This window comes from Rousettus aegyptiacus, unplaced genomic scaffold, assembly GCF_014176215.1.
Source record: "Rousettus aegyptiacus isolate mRouAeg1 unplaced genomic scaffold, mRouAeg1.p scaffold_m13_p_3, whole genome shotgun sequence".
Classification (NCBI taxonomy): Eukaryota; Metazoa; Chordata; class Mammalia; order Chiroptera; family Pteropodidae; genus Rousettus; species Rousettus aegyptiacus.
In genome coordinates, this window is record NW_023416306.1 from 150,696,562 (window position 1) to 150,710,801 (window position 14,240).

A 14,240-nucleotide genomic window follows, 5' to 3' on the forward strand; every position below is an offset into this window, starting at 1 on the left:
AGCTGTGTCTTGGAAGTGACTTACGCTCACTAAATCATAGCTATCACATCTGTAAAAAAGAAGGAAATACCTCTATTTTCATAGTTGATATGAATATTAGAGTGCTTGGCAATGTGCCTCAACTCACTGCATTACATTATTCTAATACAATGATTCTAATATGGTGATTGCAGTATTGTTTTTTGGCATTCCAGTAGGCTGGCACTAAAATATCATTATTTTGGGTCGTGTAATTTCTGTATTTCAGTTCATTCATAAGCAGATCAATCCACCCTACTCGAGTGTACAGTTCCTCTGCCCTTCCTGACTTTCATCATCCTGAATTCTCTCACCAGAGGCTTCCTAGTCTTTCTTTGTCTGCATCTCCCCTGTCCTTGTTCCCCTTCTTCTCCTTCTGCTCCACCTCCCCACCCCGATTGTGGATCCCGCCGGAAGGGCTGTCTACAATTGGTCGATAGCTCCATTAGCAAGGAGTGGAAGTAAATGGCAGGTTGGAAAAAATAAAAAATACAGCATGGAGCAAGTAAGTACGGCTGCCCAAAGGCTCTAGTCCTGAGAGGAAGGTACTCAGTCCAGTGAAACTGTAGAACAGACAGAGTCAACAGTGGCCAGAAGGACCAGTAATTTATTATTTTATTTTATTTATTTTTATTTTTATTTTATTTTTAAATTAAGTTTATTGAGGTAATTGGTTTATTGGTTAATACAATTATATAGTTTTCAGGTATACATTATAATTTAACATCTGTATATTCTGTTGTGTGATTACCACCCGAAGTCCAGTTTTCTTCAGCTACCATATATTTGATCCCCTTTACCCACTTCATCCTCCCTCTACCCACCTATATCTGACTCCCTTTACTCCATCTACCTCCCCTCTCCTCCCCCACCCCCTACTCTCTAGTAACCACACTAGTCTATAGTCCATGCCCATGAGTCTCTGTTTGTTTGCCCTGTTCCTTTGTTGCTTTTAGATTTCTATCCCACATATAAGTGACATCATGTGATTTTCAACTTTGTCTGGCTTATTTTGCTTAGCATGATTATCTCAAGTTCCATCCATGTTGTCACAAATGGCAGGATTTCATCTCTTATGGCTGAGTAACATTCCATTGTGTATATGTACCACAGCTTCTTTAGCCAATCATCTATCACAGGATACTTCAGTTGCTTCCATGTCCTGGCCACTGTGAATAATGCCGCTATGAACATTGGTGTGCAAATATCTTTATGGGTTTGATTTTTTAACTCTTTGGGATAAATACCCAGTAGAGGGATTGCTGAGTCGTATGATAGATCAATTCTTAGTTTTTTGAGGAACCTCCATACTGTTTTCCATTGTGGCTGTGCCATTTGCAGTCCTACCAGCAGTGCATGAGGATTCCTTTTTCTCCGCATCCTCTCCAACATTTGTTAATTACTTGTCCTGTTGATTATAGCCATTCTGACAGGTATGAGATGGTAGCCCATTGTGGTTTCGATTTGCATTTCCCTAATAGCTAGTGATGTTGAGCATCTTTTCATGTATTTGTTGGCCATTTGTATGTCCTCTGGGAAGAAGTATCTGTTCAGATCCTCTGCCCATTTTTTGATTGGATCGTTTGTTTTTTTGTAGTTATTGAGCAGCAGGACCAGTATTTTAGTTTAAAAAAAAAAATCTGAGTCATTTGGTCATTTATCTTGGCACCAAAATTTAAGGACTCAGAAATTCAGTGTAAGGTTACTGCTGAACCAGACTCATCCACCAGAGTTACACACTACTTTAGGATTTTGAATTAATACAGCTGTGTTTATGTAGAAAGGGTTTTCCTTTTTTTCTATACCTTTATAATCTTCAGGAGCAGAAAAATGGACAGTGGACAAAAAACAAGACATTTTTTGTGAGAATAATTCTTACTCAAATTGAAAGACTTTTTTGAATAAGCAGAGTCTGATCATGATAGTGGTGAATTTAACACAGGAGGCCAAACCAAAATCTTCATCTACACCAGTAAAACTGAAAAAGATAAGACCAAATGGAAATGCTTTCTTCCAAGTAATAGTGAGAGATCTTTTTTAATTAAAAAAAGAAAAAGATTGATGTTTCTGCGCAAATGCAAATTTTAAATGATCTTCCTGCACTTATACAACCATAGATGGGTATGTTTGAAGACAGAATCTGAAGTAAGTGTTAAGAATTAGTTTATAATTATCTCATCAACATTTCCCCAACTCAGAAATGTACGTCTTTGGCATCTGGTGAAAATTACACAACAATATAGTTGGGTGTTGATGACACACAAAAAATTTAAGTGATCTTTAATTTTTTTGTTTTTTTAATTAACATTTTTCATTTTCATGTAAGGTTTAGTTTCTTTTTTAAATGACACTTATTTTATCTGGCAATTTATACTAAAATGATTGTATTTAATATTTATTTTTTTATATTTACATTTTTATGTTATACCATTTCTAAATTTTTGCATTCGAAATATATTAAATATTTGCCATCACTAATTTGTATTTTTATAAATTCTTAACACTTTAAATAAAGTATTAGTATTAACTTACAAAGTAACACTTTCATTTTGCTCCAGTAGTCAATAACTCTTTTAGAAGATACCTAAGTAATATCTTAGATGAGACCTGAAGGATGAGAGGACTCAGTCAAGTAGTGAGTTGTGGGAAGAATGTTCTAGGTAGAGCTTCCAGGTAAGAAAGGGCACAGTGAGTTTGAAGAGAAGTTCAATTCAGTGTCCTTGGTTCTCAGAGTTCAGGATAATGGGAAGGTCGAGGTTAAAATTTAAGTGCTAGGCTGGTGACAGTTTGTGAGGGCCTTGGGGGAAGCCATTAAAAGTATCCAAGGACCCTTGGGAAATGGGAAAGATTTTAAACTTAATGGTGATGTTCAGATTTGCATTTTAGAAGGACCATCTAGCTTCCGTGTAAATGAATTGGATGAAAGCAAACCTGTTAGAAGACTTAAAACATCCAGGCAAATGATAATGAGGGGGCATCAGTGGCTGTGGAATGGAGAAGAAATAGATAGGGTTGAGAGGGATGCAGGAATTAGAATTCACAGGGCATGACAGTGGGTCTGTCAGGAGCAACTAGGTGAAGTGGTAGCAGTCACTGAAATTGGAACTCCAGGGAAAGCAATATAGGGAAGGTAATGGGTTCGCTTTCGCAGATGCCCACATGCAAACAGATTCATTAGGGAGATGTGGAGATCAAGGGCTTAGAGAAGTCTGGAGTGGGCATGTAGACTTTTGAGAATCATCAGTAATGAGATAGCAGTTGAAATTTTGAAAGTGTTTAGAGTGTTCAGGATCGGGAGAGGAAGGGAAACTAAGAACAGCCAGAGTAGTAGAAGAAAAATCAGGAGAGGGTGGTGTCATAGAAGCCAGGAAGAGTGTTCCTAAATAAAAAAAAAAAGGAAGATGTGCCCAATGGGAAGGAGAGGTTGAGCAAGATGAGGACCGACATATTTATTTGTTTTTAACTTTAAGGCTGTCATTGGTGACTGTAAATGGGAGTCAGATTATAGTAATTCCAAGGTGCGGAATTAGGTCTTTCAAGAAATTTCCAATGGAAGAAAGGAAAGAAGAGTTAACCTGAAGGGTGATAGGAGTCAGGGTGTTACATTTAAAGATGAAGGGGACTTGAGCCTGATTAAATGAGGATGGGAATCAGCGAATAGAAAGGGAGAAGTTGAAGAGATGCCGATCAGGCATCAGAGTCTCTGGGAAAGGTGGACTGAGTGGAGGCCAGAATTTAGGGTGAAACTGGGTTTGGGATTGTAAAGAAAAAGAAGCAGAAGTCTGGATCCAGGTAAGTGTGTATGATGGAAAATGAGGACGTTGGCTTCTGAAATGACATCTTTATTTTCTCTGTAATATAGACAGCATTATTATTTGCTGAGATTGAGGAGAAAGCAGATGGAGGAAGTTGAAGAATAGCAAACATTTGAAATATCTGCTCTGTTGAAGGGGAGCAAGAGCTGGCTAGGGACAGCTTGAGGACAGGTTAAGGTTGTTGACAATGGCTCGACATAGGCTTTCACCAGCAGCAGAAAACGGCAGTCTCACCTGTCCCTCTTGAGGTTTGTCGGGTGTGATTGAGGAGTTTCTAGAGAGTAGGGTTTCCGTTGAGTCCATAAACGTGCAAGGAACAGAATATAATGAAATGTGACTCCCACTCATCCTTGACACATCCACAGTTGTTCTGTGCTGCAGTGTTAAAATATTCCCCGAATGTATTGAAGTGCGTTAAGCCCTTTGCTTCTTCAGTAAATCGCCCCAGGTTCTGTCTTGTGTTTAAGTTCTTGTCCGCTTTTATACTATTTCTGTCTCCACCCTTTCTGTTTTCTTCCTTGTTGTCAGTTGTTCTCTCACATTGCTGTCTGCATGCAAGTCTGTATCAGCCCTACACTCTGGACTTTGTCAACATCTGGAATTATCACACCTCTGAAATAAAGCTGTGGGCTTGAAGACCAGACAACCAAGCTTTTTAAAATTATGTGCAAAGTAAGAGTAAATAACCTCTGAGTGTGATTCTCACGTGCTGTGCTTTGAAAGGGTGTACATGAGTGTTTATACATGAATTTTGTGACATTTTATTGGGTGGTTTCTCGGTTGTTCATATATGAGATGTTTGTTGCATGTGTTCACATGTGTTTTTCTTTTTTGAAGCTCCATGGATTATGGTAATATTCCTAGAGAGCCCTCAATATTTGATTATACATTTAAAAGTCATTCTTTAGTACTTGCAAAGCATTTTATACACAACCTAAATTTTAAAACTACAAATTAGATTATGCTCTTAGAGCAAATTATTTTATGCTCTTATTTCTTGTTTTTCTCATGGATTTTCAAATACCTATGTTTTGAATGAGAATAACATGTATTTTCAAATGATTATGCATTTTGTATGAGAATGACATACCGTTACACAACTCAGTCATTTAGTCATGACACATGTAAATGAAATAGGTCAAATATTAAGTATATTGGAGGTTTGAAAAATAAGTTATTTACTCTAACTTTTCACATATTTCTGTGTTTTATGAACATATCTGTGAACATCTCATGTATGTATCAACAATTTTAATTTCTTAAAGGAAGCATATACATAGGTGCACAGTAAATATCGCTTTTTAAAATTTTATGTAAAATTATTTAGTTTTAATCCCGGTCTTCCTTATCAGGAGGAAGGTAAATTCAGCACCAGTCAAATGGACGCTTTTCCCCAGTCCCTAAGGTGTGCTAAGGTTTGCAGCGAGCATTCCTTCAGTCATCAGCCACCTGACCACGCTGGGTACCAGGAGAGGCCTGTCGTCCCAGCCCACACATGCCCTGCAGGTTCAGTGGCTTTGTGGGATGCCTTTTGTGCTCACTACAGAGGAACAAAAGCCTGCTCCTCTGAGCTCTTCTTCGGCTCACCTGGGCTCCCTGGGAACAGTGCTTCTTAGTGACTCACATGCCTTTCTTCTCTTTTAATCTGGGGGAAACCCCTCTCTCCTCAAACTAGATTGTCAATAGATTTTTTTTTTTTTTATTAAAGAAAAGCTAAAAAGCCCTGACACAAACTTTCCCTTAGGCAAGAACACACAATGTAGCCTATTTAAATAGTGGACTGTAGAGAGAAAACACAAATTTTCTTTTTAAAAAAAGAGAGTAGTAAATTTTAGAGAAGTAAAAAACTCGATAGTCCACCTCCGATCAGTGTTACTGCATCTGAAACTAACCCTGTGTAGCCAAGTCCTTGTTTTTGTAGCTCATCGAAGAATATTAATATTTGTTAAATGTGTTTACATTTTATTGATGTAGAGTAATTCCTGAGTGACCTAAAATATCAAGCAGAACATAACATTTTAATTTTGTTTTGTCTTATTTTACCTAAGAACACTGGAACTATTTTGGGGCTGATGAGAATCTTGGTCCAGTGGCTGTGAGCATTCGAAGGGAAAAACCAGAAGAAATGAAAGAAAATGGATCTCCTTACAACTACCGAATAATATTTAGAACTAGCGAGGTAAGTTGCACATGAGAAAGGTGAGGCGTAATGGAAGTGAAACAAAAATAGAGTAGTCTCAGTAGCAAGGCAATTTCATTTCTATCACATGGTTACAAATGTCTTTAGAATAAACGAAGTCCCCTTTCATTCATTCTGGTGGTGATAGAGGTGGACGTAATGCTTAGATCTGGATGCTTTCTTTCCATCTAGCTCTGGATAAATGCGATAAATGAATGGGAGTTTAGATTCAGAGAAAGATATGTCCATTGAGTATGGCCCAAGGAAGTGGAGGCTTTGGACTCCCAGTGGAATACATCCCGTCCTGCTGGGGCAGCTGGAAGGTATCAAGCCAGCCTGCAGAGCCCGGGTACTTACATAGGAGAGAGGGTCGCCGAGGACTTAACTCCCTCTTCCTCACTATTGCTTAGGACATTTGTGGACCCACGAAGAGAGAAAGAGACTTTTTCATTTCTTCCTCTTTCACTTCACTGTCCCTCGGACCTATTCTCTGAGGCCTTGAATGCCGGCCATTTGAACCAGAGGCTCTCCATTGTGGGGCGAGACAGGCTCTTGGGTCTTTTTTAGGAATCCAATACATACAACACATGAGTTTTGAGTTTTAAATGAAATTCGGGTTACAGAAGAAAAGGAAAAATAAAATAGCTAACAAAGCAGTTTTTAAAAACTCAGGAACAAGTTTGGGACTGTGAAGTTTTCCTGTTTTCTTTCTAAACACGTGTGGTCGTGCCAGTTATCCATTTACTGCCTTTCAGTGCTTCATTCACTTTTGGATCGTCGTTACACTGTAATGCCTAATACTCCCTTGAGGTATCTGGAGAATAATGGTTTTCGAAACTGGTTTAAATAGGGCATTTGGCTTCGTTTTCCCCATTGAATTTCAAGGATCGGCCTCACTTAGTCATCGTTCCTAAGCGCAAACTCTGGGGAAATTAAAAATTGGATTTTTAAAGGCATGACTTTAATATCCAATGTATTATTTATAACGACCAGACAGAAATGAAGAACTAACATGCTGTGGTGCATTTTTTTCTCCACACCAAAGCTAATAGTTAAGCAGTGTAAATTCTTCTGTTGAACATGAAAAACACAGAGAACACCCTGCGATTTTGAAGGTGAATGTAGGTAGTTGGTCATTTCTAGCTTCCGAGATCTCACCAGATTTCTATGAGCCTCAGTTACCTTACTCCCAAGCGTTTTTGTCCTCCCTGTTCTTATCTTTTTCTCCTCTCGAGGCCACTCTGATTTAAGCCCCCTGTAATATTCTTCCTTTTCTCTGTTTTTAATCCATTTTAATTCCCGTTCTTGCCACTGTCCTATCATCCTTCATGCCAGAGATTGACGTTTCCTAAATCACGGTCTTTCTCAGATCCTGTCGCTGGTTACCATGATTGTCCCTTTCAGGTTGCCTTGCAGACATTCCGCATCTGGTCTCAGCCTCGCTCTCCAAGATGGCGCCTGTCCCACCGTCACGGGATCCCTCTGCATGGTGGCTGAACTGCGCTGACTCTTGCCTCCTCCACCTCTCTTCTTTCATCTTTTGATACCTTGGTCTAAAATGCTTGACCAGCACCTCCCACGGGTTTTTGGCTCTTGCAGTTAGACCTTTTTCTGCCAACCAGTTAGATAAATTAGGTCCCTTGGATCCATTTCCTTAGCCTTTGATCGAAACTTCTAAATCAAATGTTCATGGTCAAAAGACCGTTACCGCTAGGTTTCATGTTCAAATGAATGTTTCGCTGATGACAACTTTATAATTCTAGTTTTTTCAGGCCAGAAACCTTGAAGCCACACTTGACTCCTTTCTTTTCCTCCCCACGTCCCCAATTCTTTTCCCTTCTGCCCCCCAAATATAAGCAAAACTTGTTGAATTTTGTTTTCAAAATATATCCAGAATTCAACCATTTCTTCCGTCCCCACTGCCTGCACCTGAGCCAGGCCAAGGTCATCTTTTCGGGAGAACTGTGCTTCCTACTTGTACCCTTAAACCCTGCATTCTTTCAGCCCAGCAGGGATCCTTTAGAAATGTAATCCACATATTGTCACTTCTCAATTCAAAATCCCCTAACAGTTTCTCGTTTCCCTCTGGGTAAAAGCCATTCTCCTCCGAAGCCTAGGATAGGAGGCGGTGGCCTCTGCTACCAACCTCATCTCCAGCTCCCTCTTGTTAGTCTTTTCCAGCCACACTGACTTCTTTCTCTCTGGGCGCCCTCAGGACACCTCCGCCTCAGGTTGGGAGCTAGCTCCCTGTTCCTCTGTGGTGCACTGCTCTTCCCAGCATTCTCTCTGCCAGAGCGCTCTCGATGCCTTCTAGCCTTTACTCATAATTCAAAGGGCCTTCCTTGGCCACTGAATCTAAAATTTCTACCCCCTCCCCATGCCCCTGTTTTGTATCCAATTCCAGGCTTTATTTTTTCATGGACATTTAACACTATCTCATGTATTGTACTTATTTTGTTGGTTTTCTGTCTCCGCTACTTGAATATAAACCCATTGACGATGGGACTTTTATCTGAATTGTTCATTACTGTATGCCTAATGCCTAAAATAATACTTTCCTTCCTTCCTGTTTGCCTGCCTTCCTTCTTCTCTCTGATGTTTATTTGTCACTAGCTTTTGTTTAATTTTTCCTTTCCAGTAAAAAATGATCCTTAAATGTGAATTAATCGTAACATCTTTACAAGGCTTTGCACTGAAATAAACTAACAAAAGTCCTTTGATAGAAATTTACTCTAGATGTTGATTCCAGTCTACAGCTGCTGGACTTTGTGGGACTAATATATATATAATAAGTAAGACTTTGTTTTCATGCCTTTGCAGGGACTTTTCATGCTATTTCTCCTGTTAATACATCAAGAAAAAAGAACATAGTCACCACAATGCCACTCCAGTGCTTCAGTAAATAGCATCAGGATAACGGAAATGCAAACAGATCTCTTTCATTTCAGTAAAAATAATCATTGCAGAACATAAAAACAAAACAAAACAAAACAAAAAAACAAAAGCAAAAAAAAACTTGCATAGATTTGTAAGCATGAGAATTTTTTTATGGACCAAGTCTTATGGCACATGTGCAGTTTTCAGGTGCACAGGGACTTATGACGGTTCTCTACTTTGGTTTTCTTGAGGTGAGCTGTTATCTTTTTGTGGTGCAGGATTAGCAATAATTAGCATTCCTGGTCTAGGTTTCTCAACTGAAAATATTTCAGTTGCTGTCCCTGGGCACGTGTTATTTTATGGAAGGCAGAGTGCAGTGACTGAGTCGTTTGACAGTTTCCCACAATTAAAAAAAAAAAAAAACATACAAAACTGTTTCTATCAAAGTAGATGTTAAGTCATAGGAAAATGATGTTTTTTATACCAATGTTATTTGAAAATAAGTCATAAATAAAGAAAAGATGTAAATCAAATGGGTGGACTGCAAATACCTCAAGCGCCTTTGCCTTGTTGAGTAAGATGGTAAGATGGTGAGTTTTGCTTTTCCCACCGTCATCTCTCTTCTCCATTGGCTGGGAAAGTTCCAGGTTTCATTTCCCTGGTGATTCTCCCTAAGGAGTATTGCAATTTAGGCTTTCACTGTATTTGATGTACAGTAGTCCCCCCCCCCCCATCCGCAGTTTCCTTTCTATGGCTTCCAGTATGCAGGGTCAGCTGCAGTGTGAAGATGTTAAATTTCCCCAACCATTGGCATTGTCTGCTCCTGACATCCAACCATCAACATCATCTCGGTGATCCAGGATCACTTGAAATAGATGATCCTCCTTCTGAAGAATCGTGGGAAGCTTAGTAGTAGCCTAACACTATGTCACAGTGCTTGTGGCATTCACCTCACTTCACCTCATTGTGTAGGCATTTTATTGTCTCATATCACACAAGAAGGCTGAGTGCAGTACAATAAGATATTTTGAGAAAGAGATCACATAACATAACTTTTGTTACAGTATATTATTGTAATTGTTCTATTTTATTATTTATTAATCTCTTGCTGTGCCCAATTCATAAATTAAACTTTATCATAGGTGTATATGTATAGGAAATAACACAGTATATGTAGGGTTTAGCACTATCCACAGTTTCAGATATCCCCCTCGGATAAGTGGGAGACTACTGGATTCACTCCTCTCACTGGAGCACGTGTCTCTCTTTCAGCTCATGACACTGAGAGGTTCAGTCCTGGAGGATGCTATTCCCTCAACAGCAAAGCACTCGACAGCCAGAGGGCTGCCTCTGAAAGAAGTGTTAGAGCACGTGATTCCCGAGCTCAATGTCCAGTGCCTGCGGTTGGCCTTCAACACTCCCAAGGTCACAGAGCAGCTCATGAAACTGGATGAACAAGGGGTAAGTGTGGCTTCCAGAAAATATTTTTATGGCTCAGTTTTCCTGCTAGGCTTCCAGAATATAGGCCTTGATATTTCTTTTTGACGAGGACAACTGATGTCATTTATTGTGAAGGATATTCTCTTTGCAATTACTCAGTTTCTTTTATCTTGGTTCTCTTTATATTTCTCATCTAATGAAATTCTGTATGTCAGAATTGATATATATGGTATTTAAAGTATGTTTAACTTTTTTGGTAATCTATAAATACTGTGAATTTTTCAAGTACTCTAGGAATAAGTACTCGCAATAACGGTAATGATAATAGTTAACACTAATGAGCATATTCACCAGGCTTTGTTTTACGTGCCTTAAATATGTTATCTCATTTAATCTCCCAACCCTATGAGTACTGTACCATTATTTATCCCCATTTCGGAGACAAGGAATCTGAGGCACAGAGAGATTAAATAGCAAGCCCAAGTTAACAGAGTTAATAAGTTCAAAGCCTGAACCGTTAAGCCACTACAGCATACCATTCTTAAAAGCTTAAAATTTTAAGGTCTGTTTGTATCACCAACAATGCATTTTTGCTAAGGTTCCTAAAAACAAAATTTTAAAAATTTGGGTCACAATTAGTAACAAAATGAAAATGCACAAGATTTCTTACTTTTATACTTCCTATACTTTCATGTAAGGGCCATTTGGTCAAAATGCAAATGAATGACAGGATAATTCATATAGAGGCAGCAGAAGGGCAGAGAATGAAAAGTTATTTTCTGAAAAATTCACTAACCAGAGAGTATATCCACATTCTTCAGTAGCTTTTTAAGGAGAATAACAACATTAGACATTGATAATATAATCATCTATTGCATAATATATTGCATATTCTAAACTCTACATTGAAACAGATTATTTTATATAAAGGAGGTGTTGATTGTTATTTCCCCCTTGTTTACCCACATTGAGTTAAAAAAAAAAAAAGGGTGCCCCAATTGTAGACATTTTATGAGATCTCTGGTGCATTTAGTGCCCTCTCTTAGTGATTGCAACTTAGTGTTGGACCACAGATGGGCTGATCAATGATGAAGATTTTTTGGCCCCATCAACACAGGAAAGTTAAGGACACTATAATGAGTTTAACTTAAAGCTAAATTTATTTAATTCACAAAACTGTGTTATTCTGAAATTATGGGCTTCTTAATCTTGGAGGGTATTAAAATAGCCTTTCCTTCATAAATTATTGATAATAATATGTGTTTTTTAATTAGTAATTTTTTTATTTTTCAATTATAGTTCGCATACAATATCAATTATATTGGTTTCAGATGTACAACATGGTGATTAGACATTTATATAACTTATGAATGATCCCCTTGATGTCTTAAGTACCCATCTGATACCATACATAGTTATTACAATATTATTGACTTTATTCCCTTTGCTGTGCTTTACGTCTCCATGACTGTTCTTGTAACTGACATGTTGCACATCTTAATCCCCCTTTTCACCCACTTCACTTACCCCCCCACTTTCATCTGGCAACAATCAGCTTGTTCTCTGTATGAGTTTGTTTGTTTTATTTTTTAAGATTCCACATATAAGTGAAATCATATGGTATTTGTCTTGATCTGACTTAATTTACCTAGCTTGGTACCTTCTAGGTTTATCCATGTTGTTACAAATGGCAAGATTTCACTATTTTATGGCTGAGTGACGTTCCATACACACACACAATTTTTGTATAAAATACACATACATACGTATATATACACACACATCACAACTTTATTCATCTATTGATGGACACTTAGGTTGCTTTCATATCTTGGCTGTTGTAAATAATGCTGCAACGAACAGAAGGGTGTATATGACTTTCTTTCTGAATTGGTGTCTTGTGTTTCTTCAGATAAATATTCAGAAGTGGAATTGCTGGGTCCTTCTTTGTCTCTTATTATATCCTTTGTTTTAAAGTCTGTTTTGTCTGATACAAGTATTGGTACACTAGCTTTTTGTTTGTTTCCATTTTCATAAAGTATCTTTTCCATCCCTTTACTTTCAGTCTGTGTTTCTTTCCATCTAAAGTGAGCCTCTTGTAGGAAGCATACATAGGGGTCTTGTTTTTTATCCATTCAGCCACCCTGTATCTTTTAATTGGAATATTTAATCCATTTCTGTTTAAAGTAATTATTGATAGGGGTGTGGTTATTGCCATTTTATTATTCATGGCTTTGGTCTTTTTTCTTCTTTTAAAAGAAGTCTCTGTAACATTTCTTGTAATACTGGTTTGGTGGTGATGAACTCCTTTAGCTTTATCTTTTCTGGGACATGTGTTGTTTTCTGTAATGCCTTTTCTTGGTGAAATTTTCTTGGCAATCTAGGTGAGTCTCTCCCCAGTTTTATTTTGGAAACTTTACTGGGTGGTGGAATCTAGGAGTTTAAAACCTGCTATTCTATATGAGCAGTTCTATATCTGGACTAAGGGGCACCCACTTGGCCTCTGTCTTTTCATTTATATCTTCATAACATTCAAAGCCAGGATTGTACTGACAAAAAACAGATATACATACTTACGCATTTCGTCTGGGGAGTCTTTTTTTTTTTTTTGGTGAGAATCCTCATTAATGCCTTGGAATCATTTTGAGAAAATGATTATTTTGGTGTCTTTACAAATACATATTTTAAAAAAGAAATGCTTGTAAGTGCAGTAGATTATGCATTGGAATCATTGTAAAGCATTTTTGGTTTCCATCTGTGGCACCATTTTTTAAAAGTTCATGCTTTGTACATCCTTATATTTAAAGAGATTCATAGTATGATACCAAAAAACTGGGCTCACTTCTAAATCTCCCTTTAAATTTTATTTAAATGATTCTTTTAATATCTTCTCTACTTTAAATAGCTTACATAATTACCCTTGGAAAAAGAAAACACTATTGCTTGCTACATAGTGGCATTCTGCCTTTGAGATTCTTGGTGCCTTATTTTCTCATTTACGGCTTTTAAAAGCTGAAATGAACAGAAAAACAAATGAAAATTATATCTCTAAAATGGAAGGCATTTCACAAAAATATAAAAATTTGGTTTTCACTTGAATAGACTCTGATAGGTATGTGGGAACTGAAGTAGGCATTTTAATTCCTGAAACGCATGTATTCCTGTGCTTTATCCAAGTTGTCACACTCTCCTTCGTGAAACCTTTCTGGGCCCTTCACTATTTATCGATGTCCATTTCCATTATCATGTATAGGGCAGTGAGAACATGAAACTTACCTGCCAATGATTTCACACTGTTAAGCACTTGGAATAGGTTGTGACGCATAAAATTTGGTTAACTCAGGATTTAGTTTATCCATCACCATCCTAGATCTTCAGTTATATAATTGAGAGCATCTCTTAATAAAAGCAAATTCCATTTATATGTACTTATTTATTACACTGAGCCTTTCACCAGCATCATCTGGTTTCATCCTCACAGCACCCTGTGTAATAATAGGTTCCAGTTATTGGCCCATTTAATGACTGAGAGAATTGAGACTTTCAGAAGTTCTCAGGGCCATTTTTCCTTAGTAGTCTTGAACACTGGCTACAAATTTGCATAATTGTACCTTTCATTTTTAAGTTTTCCAAGTTGTCTTATACTTTTACATATCTCGAATTATTTTGATTCTCTGAACTACTCTGAAATATCAGGAATTTATTATTTATTCAAGCCAACTTTTTACCAATAAGACCAATTCAATGACTTTTAAATTTGCCATTTTTCTTTATCAGTCATTAAAAAGAACACCTTTATCTTACCTACTCTGTGCAAGTGGAATGCAAGTGGTTGCCGTGCCAGGCCCCGTTTCAAGGAGTTCACATGTGTAAAGCACTTAGGGCAGTGCCGGCCCCACGGTGAACACCGA

General features: G+C 37.8%; 1 protein-coding gene across 19 annotated transcripts in view; it reads left to right on the top strand.

Moving 5' to 3' along the window:
* SIPA1L1 (signal induced proliferation associated 1 like 1) overlaps positions 1–14,240 on the top strand; it is a 317,068-nt gene that overhangs the window by 201,562 nt on the left and 101,266 nt on the right. For all 19 annotated transcript variants that reach the window (XM_016118662.2, XM_016118665.2, XM_016118659.2 and 16 more), the window contains 2 exons: positions 5,882–6,012; positions 10,162–10,350. In XM_016118662.2, the coding sequence (XP_015974148.1) occupies positions 5,882–6,012; positions 10,162–10,350 (320 nt within the window). The remainder of the gene's footprint in view (positions 1–5,881; positions 6,013–10,161; positions 10,351–14,240) is intronic.